The sequence below is a fragment of the Lepidochelys kempii genome, chromosome 1 (assembly GCF_965140265.1).
Source record: "Lepidochelys kempii isolate rLepKem1 chromosome 1, rLepKem1.hap2, whole genome shotgun sequence".
NCBI classification, from domain to species: Eukaryota; Metazoa; Chordata; order Testudines; family Cheloniidae; genus Lepidochelys; species Lepidochelys kempii.
The window spans coordinates 289,434,524-289,452,896 of record NC_133256.1 but is presented as its reverse complement, the minus strand read 5'-3'; the positions used below and the strand labels follow the sequence as shown (position 1 = coordinate 289,452,896).

General features: G+C 40.4%; 1 protein-coding gene across 9 annotated transcripts in view; it reads left to right on the top strand.

The window, feature by feature from the left end:
* Nucleotides 1–17,948, top strand: part of SRGAP1 (SLIT-ROBO Rho GTPase activating protein 1) — a 233,446-nt gene extending 215,498 nt beyond the window's left edge. For 7 of the 9 annotated variants that reach the window (XM_073327901.1, XM_073327900.1, XM_073327897.1 and 4 more), the window contains 4 exons: nt 6,927–7,107; nt 7,754–7,888; nt 8,025–8,367; nt 14,665–17,948. In XM_073327901.1, coding sequence (XP_073184002.1) covers nt 6,927–7,107; nt 7,754–7,888; nt 8,025–8,367; nt 14,665–15,042 — 1,037 coding nt within the window. In that variant the 3' untranslated portion in view covers nt 15,043–17,948. Of the gene's footprint in view, nt 1–2,353; nt 2,741–6,926; nt 7,108–7,753; nt 7,889–8,024; nt 8,368–14,664 lie in introns of those variants that run through there. The other 2 variants (XM_073327898.1, XM_073327906.1) reach the window with 2 other exon arrangements.
* The last annotated feature ends 425 nt before the right edge of the window (nt 17,949–18,373 follow it).

Sequence of the window (18,373 nt, the reverse complement as noted above, 5' to 3'; positions counted from 1 at the left end):
TCAGGATTAAATGGATGACAGATCAGGGGTGAAACACTTAATGATGGAGGAACCTCGAAGAGAAACTTGATATTTCTGACATACATACAGAGGTGTAAATGATGGAAATTCAGATTCATAAATGTACATTTCTGAAAACTTTTCCCTGCACATGAAAATGAAAAGGAGGGAAAAAAGCATGCAACAATCAAAAGTTGTTTTAATCCCTTTGTACACAATTGTAAAATATTAAATGGCATCTGAAAAGCATGGACAGGCAAATCTTGACCATGTGAAAGTAGTATGGTACTTCATTTTTGCCTTGATATCAATCCTGGATGCAATGACTATAGTAAATTTGTAGCATAGCATTACTGATTGAGGCAAAATTGACTGGAGTAACTCTCAGTGGAGCAGAGGTAGCCAAGAAAGGATTAAATTACTTGATCTAGTTTTGTTTATCAGGATGACCAGCAAGATAATCCTAGCTTTTGCCATTCCTTTGTTTTGTGAATTGAATACAGAAAGTGGACAGTCATGTTGTGGATTTGCATGTAAAGGGGGAAAAAGGTAATACAAAGATGTGAACTTTGCAGTAATGCTTGAGAAAAGATGATGACAGTGTAGTTGGTGTGACTAGACCAGTGCATGAAGTGAGAGGCCTCCACTTAACCAGCAAGCTCTAATCAAGTTTTTCCACCAATAAAGGTTTACCTTTAGATAAGCTATTTTTATAATGGAGGGTGGGTATTTTCATCGAACTGGTGCTGTTAACTGTCTTTTTGCACACACATCCCTGTGTTTGTCCCTTGAATAAAAAGTGTTTGCAATAATATACGGTGTGATTCATAACAATTTTACAACTGATTCAGTCTTGAATCACAAGGCTCAGATAATTGATCTTTTGTGGGGGAACAGGAAAGCTTCCATTAAAGGAATTTTTTTATTTCAATAGATTTATTGATTACTAGTTTGTCACACCAGGACCCTGATTTACATGTGTATGAGAGTAAGGTAATGTTGAACTGAGCTGCTACTACTAACTGGACATGTTGTACTTTTGCATTTCCCTCTGTTAGGAGCTGGGCAGAGCCTTCTCTAAACATGTAAATCTTTATTACGTTTTAATCTAGTTCATTTTATACTGCAGTGTTTTTTTTCTCTCAAACCCTCTAGTCCCATAACAATATTGGGCAATTGACATGTAATCCAAAGGCTATAATCAAAAGCAAGAAGATTTATTTTTCTGTTTTGCTTATTTTCACTATAAGAACTACTTTCTGGATAAGGTTAAATTACAAGTAAGTCTCTCTATGCCTACAAGAAGTCAGCTGTATATAATGACGAGGCTGAGCCACTGTGGGGGAAAGTAAAGGTTTATTTATGGAATTACAAAGCTAAAATATTCTTTTAAAAAAAATAAAGCAAGTGTGTGTGTGTGTGTGTGTGTGTGTGTGTGTGTGTATATATATGTATATATATATATGTATATATATATATAAAATGTATGTATGTATGTGTAGGAATAAAATTAGCTTGTCCTCTATCCTTTGAAGGGTTGGGGCATACAATGATGAAGTATAAAAAAGCTACGTACATCCTTAACTGTAAACACATGAGTAGTCACAGTGACTTCATTGGGGCTATTCACATGCTTAAAGCTATGCATGTGTTTACATGCTTCTCTGAATTCAGGTCATAGTGAAGAGTTTTTTTGTGAGGGTAAAAAGCCTTCCCTATAAGAACTTTTATTTACATTGTCTACTTAAAAGAAGAGCATTCCTGCTAAATAGCATTTTCCCCTAGATCTGAAAACATGAACTTTTGTGCATTTCAAAGAGTTCACCTTGTGCCTCAGAATGAGCCATATCTATTTATCTGTAACTTCATTAGAGAAAGACATTTGTCTGAAAATAACTCTTAGAAAAGAGTGTAAGATTCACGGGATACATCTTTATGCTTAATAAGCAGTTTTTGTGCAATTTTCTTCTGAAATTCTTTAACACTGAAGATATTTTACTCTAGTTGATGCATATAAAAGTTGACTAGATCTGTTTCCGAAGGAAATAAGAGAATTTCCTGAGGAAGTCTCAGACACATGGGTAATTCCTGATGTAAAACACAAACATGCTAACATTTTTATTGCTGTTCATTGACACCTTATGATGCCTGACATTTATAAATCAAGAAAGTAGTTCTCACACAGATGGGGGTATAAAAGGACAAATAAGGCTGAGAGTTAGTGCTGTTGTGTCCCTGAATGGTCACCATTGCAGATTTGACTACTCTGAAATAATTCATACTATGATCAACTTTTTTCCAAGTTCTGCTGTAACAGTAATTCACAGGCTTCTTTCCCTTTGTTGTTTTCCAGTCAGAGAACTGCCAGAGAACTTGAGGATAGATTGTTACAGTAAAGCCACAGCCCTTTGATAAGGTGTAGAGTCGAGCATAGGGATCAAGATGTCTTTTGCTTAAGACAAGCACAATGCATGTGGAAGAATTGGGGAGCACAGAGAAGGGGCTGCACTGATGCACCCAGTGAAAGGTACAGTGGATGTTCTCATTCTGCTGGCTCAGCTCCACTTGGCTCACTGGTGTGGGGTGTAGAGTGGCCAGGTGCCAGGTTTTTGACCAGAAAGTCCAGTTGAAAAGGGTACCTGACAGTTTCCGGTCAGATCTGGGGACTGGTTACTGCAGATGGGGGAGGCGCTGGATGATCACCCGTGCCAGCCCCTACTCAGCCGAGGCCCCCTCCTACCAACATTGGGTGACTGCAGCTCCCAGCCCCCAGTTGAGTTCCTCCCGACTGGGGGTGGAGAGGGGGAAGAGAAGCAAATGGGGGTGGGCAGGGCCTTGAGGGGAAGTTCCAGCACTCCTGTTGGAGTGTCTGGTTTTTGGCAACCCTAGCAGTGGGGTGGGATGGCATAGCCCCACCCTTATACCGCCACCTTTTGAGGAAGGCTAGTGCTGTGTTTGGCTCTTGAAGTGCAAGGATAGAAATAGTGACTAGCCTTTGTTTCTTACATCTTTCCCCTTATCACCTACTGGACCTGTACCGAGCTATTTACAGTCTAGCCAGTGATTTTTAAGTGGAAGGCACCATAATGTGTCACTGAATGGCAGTAATAATATTAGCAGAATTTGAGGTCATAAGTGCAAAACTGAGAACAGAATCCCTAGAGCTCTTCCCACAGTTCTTCAGCTTGTCCTAATATTTCTCTTTTTCTATCGTTGTCTGGATCATAGCCAGTGATATTTCAGATGTCATCATATATTTCTTGTCATAGTTAGGAAATGCTTCGAGGTATAGGAGAGAACAGTATAATTATATTTCCCTCTGAGCTGTCTTAATTTTACTGTTAGACCCCATGGCTCAATATCATGCAGAATTTCAGTTGATTAGCTCTGTTCCCTTTCCTTTAGTTGTGAAATGGCTCCCTCCAGTTCTCAATAACATTGACGTTATAAATCTTTTGGGGTTTTTTTATGTCCAAATGGAACTGTCAAGGTATTTTTATATTAATTGTCAATGTTCTACTTGTTAACAGGTGAATTAGTATTTGAAAAATAAGATCTGAGAACTGTCTGCTGTAGAAATGTGCTGTCCAAGTAAAGGGCACATTTTTAGTAATGAAAGTTCCTATCAGAATAAAAGAACAATTTGTATGAGCTTAATACAAGAGTTTCATTAAGAAAAGCAACTATGTCAGCTATACACCACATTGTATAGGGTATGTTTCATAGGAACACATAAATAGCGTGTCTCAGAAGTCTCACTCACTGTCGGTAGATTAATAGTTCAAACAGCTGTTCCCAGTGCAGCAACTTCCTACAGATGTCTGAGAAAGGACGTCAGTCTATAATGAGGTACAGGAAAAGGAAGAATTCAACATCCCATAGGCCTGACTCTCTTCTTACACTAGGCTTACATAGGTGTGGAGTTACTTCTGATTTACTCTGGTGTGCAGTAAGTGAGAAGAATCAAACTCTGTATACTCAAGTCTTTAATATCAAACAATCCATTGAACTTTAAATTGTAGTATAGCTCACCCAAAAAGGAATTGCCATATCTGATCAACTCAGTGCTCCAATATCCTGCCTCAGAATGCTCAGCACCAGATGCTTCAGAGGAAGATGGAAGGAAACCTTGAATATGCAATTATGAAATAACCTGCCTATGGTGAAGTTTCTTCTTAACCCCATCAATTAGAGATTGGCTTATGCCCTCAAGTATGGGAATTTATACTTCCCTGCTCTCCTTTTATTTAACCTAATATAATGTAATAGCATATTCTTATTATTCATACAAACATCTGGTCCAGCTATACTTATGAGCTAATTCTGCCTCAGTATTCGGTGGGGAGGCGGAGAAATAGACTAGATGATCTTGCCAACCCTACATTTTTATAATGTAAGGAATATCTTTTTACAGTGAGCGCCAAAGGCTAACTTTGTGATATGTATAAAAATATTTCCTTTCTGGTGTTAAATTGTTGCCTTTCAGTTTCATTGACTAGCCCCTTATATTATGATGCAGATAAACAGGAGTGCTTGATTTTCTTTCTCCTAACTAATCATTAATTTGTATACCTTTATCATGTCTCTTCTTATTTGTCTTATCTTTAAACTATACGGTCCCAATCTTTTCAGTCTCTCTTCAAATGATGGAAGACTTTCCATACCTATAATCATTTTGTCACATCTCTGGTCCTCTTTGCTTTCTGTTTATATAATTTTTTAGATAAGGTGTCTAGAACTGAACACAATATTCCAGGTGAGAGCATGCCGCTGATTTTATATAGTGCCATTGTAATTTTCACTATTATTTTCTAGCCCATTCTATATACATCTTACCATTTGGTTTGCTCAGTGTGCATTGGTGGTCAAAAAAGCAGAGGTTTTCATTAAGCTAGCCAGTCTTTCCTGAATAAATACAGTTAATTTAGAAACTAGCAATGTGTATAAGTAATTGAAGTGATTCCTGCCAGTGTGCATTACTTTGCATTTGTAACACTGAATTTCACTGCCATCGCCTCACCTAGTTGCGTGTAGGCCTTTCTGAAATTCTTCAATATTTGCTGGGCGTGACTAATCTAAACAAGTTGTCATCTGAACTATTGCAAGTTTTTAACCTGATTGCCTAAAGATAGCCAACTACAGGACAGTCCTCTACAGGTTGGGCAAGTTATGAGGAAATAGCTGCAAACTGTAACCTTAATAGGGCACAAGGATTATATTTCCACATTGCAAGATAGAAGTTAATTTTGAAGAGACATTCCAGCACATAATATTAATGCATAATATAGGAGCAGGAGTCTTCATTATAAACCAAGTTTTTCAGGTATTACAACACAGCAAATTAAATTTGCACCAAGCTAAAACGTGATACGGCAGTCATCAGCCTAGCTATTAATTTCTTTCTAAATTTTGATTTAATTGTATAAGGTATTTTTCATTTTGGATGGCTTTATTTTTGAGCTACTCAAAGCAAACAAAATGTATAATTTGAAAACTGATGTTTTGTGGGCATCGTTTTTAATGCTTTCCTTGGCATTTTGATACTGTGATAAATTTAACCTGACAAATGTGATTTCACAGACATTCGTTTTTCATAACTTTTAGAACTAGCCATTGCCAACATCATACAGTAAAATCATAGCTGTTCCATCAAGGTCCAGCTGACAAAGTAGCAGCTCCAAAGACATCAGTTAAGATCTTACGCTCATTGGCCCCAATTCTGCAAATAGATATGCTAACAAGGGACCCTTGAGGCTGCACAGAGGCCCAATGATGTCCTTGGAGTTGGCACAGGTGTTAGCAGAACCATATCTACTTATAGGATGGGGCCATTGTCAGTATGAACTTTGATATATCAGGAAGTTTTGACAGGGAAGGGAGGTTTTAATTCTCATTTTCATCCTTAAAATGATCTCTGTGAAGATAAGGTTTTTAAAATGCGTTCTTTTAGAGGGAGAAGCTTTACACACACACACCCACTCTCTCTCTCTCTCTCTCTCTGCAGCCGGCCAGTCAAAACTGCTGTAACCTATGCCTGGCTGCTCACAGAATCCATTCCAGCAGCCAGTGACCACTGGGAACAGAGGGACACCTACACTTTGCCCTCTTTCACCTAGCTATGGCCCCATACACGGGGGTGTAACATAGAATTATCCTAGCAGCTCTGTGCCATACAATGATTCCTCATACTGAGATGTACTCCTAAAGGAGTTGGATCTGTCAAATGTTTGGTAGCTTTGCACAAACTGGAGCTTCAAGAGAAACCAGAGAAGGCCCAAGAACAGGTCCCTGTATTTTTTGTAAAATATGAGGTTTACCCTGGGTCTGCACTCTTAGCACAGGAGTGACAGAAATTCTAATAGAGTTCTAAAGCTATTAAATTGACTCATCAGGCAACTCCTGCCTAGAGCCCTGCAGATATCCGCAGATCATGTTTGTGGATCAGATGCAAATACAAATTTTGTATCCGCACAAGACTCTACTCATGCCTATTCTTGCTGAGGAAACCCCTATCTATTCGTTCCTTTTTCACTGCTAATTGTTGTAGCACATCTCTTTGGCTTGTTCACCTGATTTATCAGGCTCCCTCAGGTTTGGTTGTGCTTTTTTATCACCTGTAATTATTTCTGACCCACCACATAGCTTTTTATATTAGGAGACAAGAGCGCCGCCCACTTTCAAATGTTGAGCATTGAATGTATTGTGTGCTCTCTCTTATATTCTCTGTCTAGAGGTCTTAAAAGCAGCCCAGTTGCTTTATACTTGAGGCACACAGACAGGGCCACTGCCTGAAGTATATCTTGGTTCAATATCTGACTTCTGTAAGCTTTGTTTGGATATGAATGCTGAGGGGTTACATTTTACAAAACTGAAATAAACAAATAAGTCTATTCTGGAGTCTGAGATCTTACTTTTTTTCCCCCTAGAAGGTGAGCCTATAGAAGCTATAGCCAAGTTTGACTACACTGGAAGATCTGCACGAGAACTCTCCTTCAAAAAAGGAGCCTCCCTGCTTTTATATCATCGAGCATCTGAAGACTGGTGGGAAGGAAGGCATAATGGAATTGATGGCCTAGTACCTCACCAGTATATAGTGGTGCAGGATATGTAAGCAGTGTCTAGTTATACAGTATACTTGAGTGATTGCTCCTTATTGAGAAGAAGCTTGTTGAATTAGCTAATGGGGTATCACCCAAATGTGAGAGTGCTTTGAAGGCTCATAAACACCTGGGTAAACACCTGGGAGATTTTGCCTCCAAACTGGACGCTACCATCTTTTTGTTACATTTCCCTGAAGTAGTGCCCATCAAGCAACACCACAGAATCACAAAACATTGATAGGCTGACTCGGCTACATCATTGACAAAAGTGATCCCAGTACAGTGTGTTAAGAAGAGGATATTGTACCTATTTTGGTTTTACCATATAGTTGTAGCAGCTGTTACCAATAAACTTCTAAGTAACAGGGGTGAATAACTACACCATGGCACTTCTTATTAGTACTCAGAGGTGTACTTGGCACTTCAAAGCCAACAAAGTGCTTGCTCCCAAAAGGTTACTCCAAATTTTAAGAGGTGACATGACTAAAGTCAATAAACAAATAGGTCATCAATGAGAGTACAGCAGCTGGAGATGCAATTATATGTCTAGTCTTAATTCTATACGAGGACAAAAACAGAAGAGCCATGATGTCTGCTGTCCTACATACCTCACTTCCTGGAAAGTGACTTCTCAATCTATATCTTCTTTTCAGGGATGATACCTTCTCAGATACGCTGAGCCAAAAAGCAGACAGTGAAGCCAGCAGTGGGCCAATAACTGAGGACAAGTCCTCATCTAAGGACATGAACTCCCCAACTGATCGTCACCCTGACATATATTTAGGAAGGTAAGGTTAACATAGCAACATTTCTGCATTGCTTTGCAGCCGTTAGATTGCTTCTGAGTTCATGCAGTGGCAGGATTTCTTCACACACACCTTGTTAATAATGCTAACTTGTCCTATGATTTCTACATTTGTGTAGGCAAAGAAAGAGATCAGAACCACCTCCTCTAAGACGCCCAGGCAGGACCAATGATGGCCATTGCCCAGTACATCCACCACACACACTCACCAACTCATCAGTGGAGCTAGGTTCCCCCAACATGGCAAGTCATTGCAGTCCTCGAGCCCTTCTTCATAATCGCAACCTCAATGCAGACAGCCCCGAAAGAAGACGTAGACCTGGGCATGGCAGCCTCACCAACATTAGTAGGCATGATTCACTAAAGAAGACTGATAGTCCTCCAATTAGAAGATCTACATCATCTGGTCAATACCCAGGTTTCAATGACCATAAGCCACTGGACCCAGAGTCGATAGCTCAGGTTGGTCTAATTTCTTTGCCTTAGTGAGGAGCATGGTCAAATAGATGTAAATGAACGTTTGACTTTCACAACACAGAGAGTTTAATTTTTTATTGAAAAGATGTATCAGAAAAGTATCCCACTTAACTTTCTGCCATGGGAGTCTAGGACAGAGATGTGTTAAAGAATCATGGGAGAAAGGAGGGCCAATAGGAATAAAAGCTGCAACAGCATTAGAGTGAAATAATTTTCAGTTGTACTGAAATGAAACTCTGTGCCACTCAGAGCATAGGGATAATGCACAGGTACTGTTTCTCAGTTATGTAAACCTGTGTGCTCTGATGGAAGTGGGTTTAGTTATAGTATGCAAATCTGTGCTCCAATTGGCTACTACTGTCCTCAGTCATTTGAAAACATTTGCATTTCAATTTGCATTTCAGTCTTTTTAACATAGTTTTTGTACAAAAGTAGAGATTTTTAACTCTTGTAGTTGTGCCTATGGAACATGCTAGGTAGAAGTGCAAATAAATCTGAATAAATAAATAATAGACCGTGCCATCACAATATATGTAGGAGAGGTGGCTAGTCTTTTCTCAGTAGCAGAGAGGTATAGAATAGCAGAGACAGATAGCACCAATAAGCAAGTTATTAACTCTGTGCTACTGAAGTGTGCTAACTCAGTAATAGCCATATCTTGGGCTAATAAATACTTCTGTCCTACTCAAAGCTCATTTAGTTTAAAATATGATCATTATGTAAACACTCAACACCCTCAAATTACCATCTTATGCTCTAATAAATTGGTTAGTCTCTAAGGTGCCACAAGTACTCCTTTCCATCTGATTACAAAAGCATTTAAAATAATCCTGCACTGACATTTCAAAATGTTATGTAACTTTTGCTTCCAAAGTCTCTGCTGCTTATGAAGTGGGAGGAGAGAGTCTCCGTTGTTGTGAATGACTCAGACATCAATTTTCATTGCTCTTATTTCAACCATTTCTAACCTTTTAAATACTAGGTTAAGCTATGTTACCTATTTACTGCCCAGGAGCTATGCACAGCCCTATTTGGCTTTAACTAAATTTGTACACACCTAGACCAATTATTATTTGACAAAGACAGAACTTGAACTTTGACTGAATCATGTAAATGCTGCTGTGAACAAGTATGAAACACCTTATAGTTTTCTTATTTAACCCACTTGTGCCTCACCAACACTGAAAAATTAACCACAAAACCAGTCTTGGCATGTCCTTTTAGCAGATGTACTTTAAGAATAAATCTAAATGTGCAAAACAAACATGGAAATATTCTCATAAATGATCTCACTAAACAGTACCTTGCATGACAACTTCTAACATATCTGATATTCTTCTTTGTTTTCCTTAACATTTAAACTACAAATATGAGGATATTTGGAGCACATCGTCATTTATATATTAAAAAAAAATAACCTATTGGATGAACAAGTCATAACAGATATGTAGGGCCCTTTGTTTTCAGTTTTTATTTTAATTTTTCCTGGGAATTTCAGTGTTTATTACCACAACAAAAACAGGTGAAAATCAGTGCAAAAAATATTAATTTTTCTAGGTCAATATAGGGGTTTGTTTTGGTGGACAGAAAGACGGAAAAAGTATTCGATAGATTAATGCTTTGAATTCCATTCATCAGTGTAGTTTGCTGCAGAACTAAAACAGAACTCAAAACACAATGCCACCTCTGAGTTTAAGAAAACAATACATCTCTAATCCTCAAATAAAACTTTTCATTTGAATAAACAGTTTACTGCTGTAGACTTAGAACTATTTACATTTAATAATTGGGCCTCACAATTTGCTGCGCATGCACTCATAGAATCATAGAACCATAGAATATCAGGGTTGGAAGGGACCTCAGGAGGTCATCTAGTCCAACCCCCTGCTCAAAAGCAGGACCCATCCCCAATTAAATCATCCCAGCCAGGGCTTTGTCAAGCCTGACCTTAAAAATTTCTAAGGAAGGAGATTCCACCACCTCCCTAGGCAACGCATTCCAGTGTTTCACCACCCTTCTAGTGAAAAAGTTTTTCCTAATATCCAACCTAAACTTCCCCCACTGCAACTTGAGACCATTACTCCTTGTCCTGTCCTCTTCCACCACTGAGAATAGTCTAGAACCATCCTTTCTGGAACCACCTCTCAGGTAGTTGAAAGCAGCTATCAAATCCCCCCTCATTCTTCTCTTCTGCAGACTAAACAATCCCAGTTCCCTCAGCCTCGCCTCATAAGTCATGTGTTCCAGACCCCTAATCATTTTTGTTGCCCTTCGCTGGACTCTTTCCAATTTATCCACATCCTTCTTGTAGTGTGGGGCCCAAAACTGGACACAGTACTCCAGATGATGCCTCACCAATGTCGAATAGAGGGGGACGATCACGTCCCTCGATCTGCTCGCTATGCCCCTACTTATACATCCCAAAATGCCATTGGCCTTCTTGGCAACAAGGGCACACTGCTGACTCATATCCAGCTTCTCGTCCACTGTCACCCCTAGGTCCTTTTCTGCAGAACTGCTGCCGAGCCATTCGGTCCCTAGTCTGTAGCTGTGCATTGGGTTCTTCCGTCCTAAGTGCAGGACCCTGCACTTATCCTTATTGAACCTCATCAGATTTCTTTTGGCCCAATCCTCCAATTTGTCTAGGTCCCTCTGTATCCTATCCCTTCCCTCCAGCGTATCTACCACTCCTCCCAGTTTAGTATCATCCGCAAATTTGCTGAGAGTGCAATCCACACCATCCTCCAGATCATTTATGAAGATATTGAACAAAACCGGCCCCAGGACCGACTCCACTTGACACCGGCTGCCAACTAGACATGGAGCCATTGATCACTACCCGTTGAGCCCGACAATCTAGCCAACTTTCTACCCACCTTATAGTGCATTCATCCAGCCCATACTTCTTTAACTTGCTGTCAAGAATACTGTGGAAGACCGTGTCAAAAGCTTTGCTAAAGTCAAGATACAATACATCCACTGCTTTCCCTTCATCCACAGAACCAGTAATCTCATCATAGAAGGCGATTAGATTAGTCAGGCATGACCTTCCCTTGGTGAATCCATGCTGACTGTTCCTGATCACTTTCCTCTCATGTAAGTGCTTCAGGATTGATTCTTTGAGGACCTGCTCCATGATTTTTCCGGGGACTGAAGTGAGGCTGACTGGCCTGTAGTTCCCAGGATCCTCCTTCTTCCCTTTTTTAAAGATTGGCACTACATTAGCCTTTTTCCAGTCATCCGGGACTTCCCCCGTTCGCCACGAGTTTTCAAAGATAATGGCCAATGGCTCTGCAATCACAGCCAACTTCAACTTCATCCTTTTTGTTATTTTAAAACTTTTGAATATTTCCTTGTGTACTGAAATGTATTCTGATGCAGATTTTCTTCCCATTTTAGTGTGTCAGATCTTTAACCATTATCTGCTAACTGCTTGAAATGTGTATGTGGTGGGCGTGAGATTCATCAGTACGTTCAGATATGCATGCACTTCAGAGTTTGCATGCGTGTCTGTTTATTGTGTGTATTTTATAGACTAATACATAGCCTTACTTCAACAGGAAACTTTGCAGATACACAGAGACTAATGTATTATCATAATACACTACCCCGATATAACGCGGTCCTTGGGAGACAAAAAAATCTCACCGCGTTATAGGTGAGACCACGTTATATCGAACTCGCTTTGCCCCCCCCCATTCCTTGTTCCCTGACCTCCCGCTCCAGAGACCCCTGTCCCTAATCACCCCAGGACCCCACCCCCTACCCAACCCCCCTGTCCCCTGACTGCTCCGACCCCTATCCACACCCCCAGCCCCCGACAGGCACTCACCAGCAGCGGTGGGAAGCGGAGCAACGTGGCCCCAGCCCACTCCACTCCGCCACCTCCCAGTCGCGGTGCTCTGCTTCCCACCGCCGGTGAGTGTGGGGAGGTTGGGGAAAGGACGCCGCCCGTACTCACGGGTGGCGGGAAGCAGAGCACCACAGCTGGGAGCTGGCGGAGTGGAGCGGGCTGGGGCCAGGCTGCTCCGCTTCCACCGCTGCCGATAAGTGCGGGGGGGATCCATTCCCCCAAGCCCCTCCCCTGAGCAACACGGCTGGGGCCGGGGCGAGGGAAGTGGAGTGGGCTGCTCCCAGCCCCCTGCTAATCCCCCGGGCCACTCTGGGACTGTGGGGCCCCCAAAAGTGTCCCCCCCACAGCTCCTGCCTCCCAGACCCTGGGGGCGGGGAGCCCCTGACCACCCCCGAGACCTTCTGCCCCTTATCCAACCCCTCAGCCCTGGCCCAGAACCCTTAACATGCTACTCAGAGCAGCGTGTCAGAGCTTTACCACATTGTATGCGAACTCGCGTTATATCGGGTCGAGTTATACTGGGGTAGAGGTATACATATATCTTATGCAATGTATTGTATTTTCCTACTGAAACAAGTTATTTTTTGTAAATTTGAATGACACAAAAGTAGAGTGAAAATCCAAAAAAAATACTTTTTGTAAAACCTGGGAAATTTTCAGTAAAAATCAGTTTAAACTGAAAATGAAGGGGCTTACATATATGGCAATTTCCTGCAGTATCCTCAAAAGAACTGATTAGTATTAGTGTGGGCTGGGATTGTATGTAACCTCTCTGGGGGGAGATGTGACAGATATTGCAACTCCATGCAGTATCTTTAGGGTCCATTGTTTTAAATTAATGGTTTGACTGTTTTCTATGTCATCAGGGAGGGCTACTTTAACTTCTCCAGGAACTAAAAACAGTGGATGATGATTAAGGCAAATCAGCAAGGTTATAACTCCCCCAGAGAAGTACCAACTCCTTGGGAGGCTTACATATACTACTTCAAACTAGATTCTCCAGAGACTAACGACAAAGAAAGGACTTTTGGATAAATAGCCTGAGTTTAAACTGACACAGGGCCTGATCCAGGAATTGGACAGGACCTTCTGTCCAAGAAGGGGCACCAATGCTACTAGGGCCCTCTGCTAAGCTTTTTGCCTCCTTATGTGAACTTTTATGTTTTTTCTGTAATGCTTTTACCTTAAGAATAAATATGCTTGCTTAGAAAGAGCTGTGTGGTAGCTTATAACTGCTGGCAATTACACTGGTCACATACCTCAGAGAGAAAGCAAAGTTCAGGTGCTGGCCTTTTTAGGCAGTCTGGCTTGCTGGGGATATCACAGAATAGGCAGGGAACTGTGCAACCTTAAAGATGCCCCAATCAGGAGGGAGCGAGATGTGGGTCTCCACCGAAGCGAGGTGATGGCTGGGAACCAGAAGCCTGGAGTGGATACCCTTGAGGGGCAATACAGGTGCAGTTGCCCTGAAATTGTGATACAAGCAAGCAGAGCTCACTGCCACAAACATTTTTAAAAGCTGGAAGGGTGGCCATTATCTTTCAAGATGTTCCTAATTCTTAATAACAACAAGGAGTCCGGTGGCACCTTAAAGACTAACAGATTTATCTGGACATAAGCTTTCGTCAGTAAAAAACCCACTTCTTCAGATGCATCTTAATACTAACCACCAACTTCTCTCTCCCCCTAACTGAAAGTTATCAAAAGCACAGCTATTTTACCATTGGTCTTGAATTACATCTTTATTTTTAAAAAAGAGTAATATAGGCCAGGATTTTCAAAGCCAAACTGGATGTCCAAGTAAATGCGTTAGGTGGCTTTGAAAAACTCAATCATAGTTTTCCAACTTCAGTTTTACTTTAATTTAAAAAAATCCCTGTGCTATTGTTCCTGAATATTTCAGGGTAAGATGAGGAGTATAGCACATGAGCTGTTACGCTTCACATTTATTTAAATATTGTTGCAAATCAATCATCAGATATTTGTTCTCTTAATAGTAATTTAACAGCAAGCAGCAGAGTATGTTTTTAATGGCCTGACTGAATTTTGACCCTCTACCGTTAAGTTAATTTATGTTCAACCCAAGCTGCCATCTTGTTCAGGAAGGCCACTTTTAAATGAGGTTGATGTAAATGCATGCAATGTTGGTGTAGCCATGTTGGTCCCAGGATAAGAATAGAGAGACAAGGTGGGTGAGGTAATATCTTTTACTGGACCAACTTCTGTTGTGAGAGAGAAGATTTTGAGACTCACAGAGCTCTTCTTCAGCTCTGTGCTGTAAATGGGCTTTAATACTGCTTCATAACATTTGTTGAAATGAATGGATGGTTTATAACTGAATTCATGCATTTCTCAAACTTCTTCCTGAGCAACTACCCTTTGCATTCAGTATTTAATGACTTGCTGCTCTGTCTCTCTGCTCTGACCAGGATATTGAGGAGACAATGAACACAGCTCTGAATGAACTCCGTGAGCTGGAACGTCAGAGCTCCGCGAAACACGCCCCCGACGTGGTGCTGGATACATTGGAACAAATGAAAAACTCACCCAGCCTGGCCTCCTCAACAGAATCACTAAGCCCTCTCCATAGTGTAGTGTTAAGGAGCACCGAGCCTCAGATTCGACGTAGCACTAGTTCTTCCAGTGATACCATGAGTACTTTCAAGCCCATGGTGGCCCCCAGAATGGGAGTGCAACTAAAACCCCCAGCTCTGAGGCCAAAACCCATTGTTCTTCCAAAAACAAATCCTACTATAGGACCTTCCCCTCCTTCCCAAGGTCCAACAGACAAATCTTGCACAATGTAAAAAGCTAAGCAACCCAGGAGGTGGAGTGTGTTACAGAAAGGAATGGATTAGCGATAGAAGTCAGGGTTCCATAACACTATTAGTTCATGTTTATAACTGGAGATGTTTTGTTTTTCAATTTTTTTGAATGTAAAGTCTGAACTAGTATCATTAACACGGGCATTTGTATTTTGTATAGTTTCAGTTTTCAAAAAAAACTGGACAAACGTGTGTCATTTTAAAACCGACTTGAAACCTTGATGCTGCACCATTTGTAATAAAAGGAACAGATCAGAAATGGCTTCCCACTTTGTACAATATTTCATAGTCTTTCTGTAGTTTACTTAATAAGGGATCCAATAGAAAGGTAACTTGAAGGAATTCATAAGTGGATATGGAACCCCTGACCATTAGATCACTGGTTCAAATCCCAATCTGGTTGGTAAAAGTTAGCACCTGAGGAATTAGTCAATGGCCTGTGTGAAGTGTGTATGTAATCTCAGTCCATATAAATTAAAATAACACTTTCACAGTTAGCACTAAGTATTTAGCATATTTTGGTAGACTTATCAAAGGCCAAGTGCTGAGTAAGTAGAGCAACTGAATTACTCTCTTTCTGACCTCACTCCAGGTCAGGGTTAAAGCATATTGCCTGGATGGTATGAAGTTTCTAATGCTGCCACTTGTGCTGTATCACAGCTTTCTTTTGAAGCTAAAAGTTCAGTCCCCAGGACTGTCAGACACTTTTCACAAGCACTAAATTCACTTACAGTTTACAGTTCAGTGAACCAAGTAACTGCAGGTATACAGGTCTGTGGATCTTTCTGTAGTATAATAAAAGATTGAAAGTAGCAGTTGAACAATAACTCAATAAAACATTCCTTGGACCTTATTGCTCAGTATCTTCTTCAAACCATGAGAGCTGCGATAACCACAGTTTCAAGCTGCTGTATCCTCACTAGTTATCCTTCACAGTGCAAACAATGTGCACGGTTTCTCTATGATGCTTACGAAACTATTTTTCTCCTGAGTTCTTGAATAACTTCTCTCAATTACACAGGAGGTTGTTAGAAGCACAGAAATCTCATTTGCTACTCTCTAGACTAAACCGAAATAAAATTTGCCAGAACCAATTTGAAAAGAAAATAAAAATAGATGTCTATACCTTTCTCGCATCTGTGTGTGAGTGAAGATTTTATCAGCTTTGCTTAGTACACCATTATTAAATTTTCTGTTACATGTGAATTAATTGTACAGCTGTTTTGCACATTAACACTAAGCCATAACATCATTTCTGTGATTATTTTTCAATATTACTTGCCCAATCTATAAGATCATTTATAGCAGGTTTTTAATTTACGCAGCCATGCAGTCAAACTATTTATAAAGAATACCCTGTTGGCTGTTACCTAAAATACCAGGGCCATGACACGAAATCAGCTGATGGTCATGGATAGGAATAAAACTGGCTTCAAATAAGAGTTGTCTTTCCTCATAGCATTTGTTACCTTCGGATCTTACCATTCTTCCTATGGAATGTTTTAAGTTGTTCCGTTCGCTATTCGGAAACATAATTGGGGAGAGGGAAGAGTTAGTGTCTTGTAACAAAGATTTGATGAGTGTATTCTAGTCTGAATAAAGTCACAGAAGCCATGTCCTGCTGTCATTTGGGAATTTATTTATTTCCACTGTGGTTTACTAATTGTAATCACTTGATAAGGAACTCCAAGCCCTGGACATGACAAATATCCCATAAACTGCATTAGAGAGCAATGCTGTCAGGGCCATTCATATTGTTGCTGATATTTGCAGCCCAAGGACGGGTCCAAAAAAATCCAAGGAATCTATAAGTATGTCTGTTTGGGGGCTGCCACATGTATAAACTCTTAGCTAGCACAGTGGACTCTTCAGGTGTCCGTCAGTTTAATCCACTGATGCTACCACTGTATAAACAGGGTAACAATTTGTCAAATTTATGTTTAATCCTGAATCTCTTGACTGTACCCTGCCGCCTATAGTCCTAAACTCCATGGCAAGGTTCTAACTGAAGCCAGTCCCCGTTAAAGGTTGGCTTTAATCTATTGGTATGTTCACCTGTCCAGGACCAGAAGTTATTTTTAAGTAGTTCCCAAACTTATTAGGATCAGTGGAACAAACTGGAATTCCAGCTCTAATTTTCATGCAGTTTTTAGTTCAGTGATTTGTTCAATACCAGTGTGGCATAATTGAGATGAATATCTGTATCTTTAAATTATATAGGGAATTTTGTATGTTTAAATAACACTATTGGACTCCATAATGCTTATATTAGAAATTGTGTAGCAAGAGAAAATATTAGAAACAGTGCATTTAGTGAATGCATCCACTTAGAGCATTCACACAAGTTAAATGTGTAGTTTGATGGTTATTATAGATACTTAACGTATAGTAAGTGGATATGTAACAGGAAAGACTGACAACTACAAACATACTAAGGGGCAACTCCTGCACACCTAATCAAATCAGTATTGTCCTTTACTGTCAGTTTGATAAGTTGCAGTATTGGTAGCTTCCTGCTTGTTGACTGTTACCTAATTGTGTCAATGTACATCTGTAGTATGTACATGTGAAAGTGCCTTTAAAATTTTAGAGGAGCTTTAGCCTTGCTCTTGTACTATTGCATTTCCATTGCGGTCACTCTTGCTTGTATACTGTTGCATTTTCATTGCATTCATCCCTGCTCTTGTACAGCCACATTCCCGCCATTTTCAAAAAACAAAAAAGTTAAAAATACACAGTTATGGAAGAAAAATGTACTGTTAATCTGTTGTGGCAATGCACTTTTATGTATAGTACTGTACATTTTGGCATGTACCATCACAGGCTTCAGTATACATTCAGGTTTGTTCCCCATAGTGTATCTTTATAATAAACAAGATAGTTCTGTCTGCATTTGTGTAGTCTAATGTGTGCAGTCCTCAGTACATTTTTACATGTGTATCCCCAAATGACCTTTTTCCTTCTTGGTAATGTGAAGGCAAGAAGCTTGAGAGGTTCTTCCTGCGATTTTCTGCTAGTTTTATCAACCTCATTAGTCTTCCCAATTTCCATTTTGCCCCCCTTCCTCCAAGTGGCCTTTCCAGAGGAAATCTTACTCGGAGACTAGATGACAAGATCAGAGGCACCTGCATGGGCCTTCAGAAAGGCCTACCTTATCTCCATAAACAACCCGCTGCTTTTTACCCTTCCCTGAAACTTACTGCTGTAGGTCTCCTTTGAATGGGGCTTCATGCCAGCTGCCAACACCAAGCTTTATTCTAAGGTCAGCTGTCTGGAAGCTTCAATACTTGTTCTCCTTCACTAAGAGGTTGAA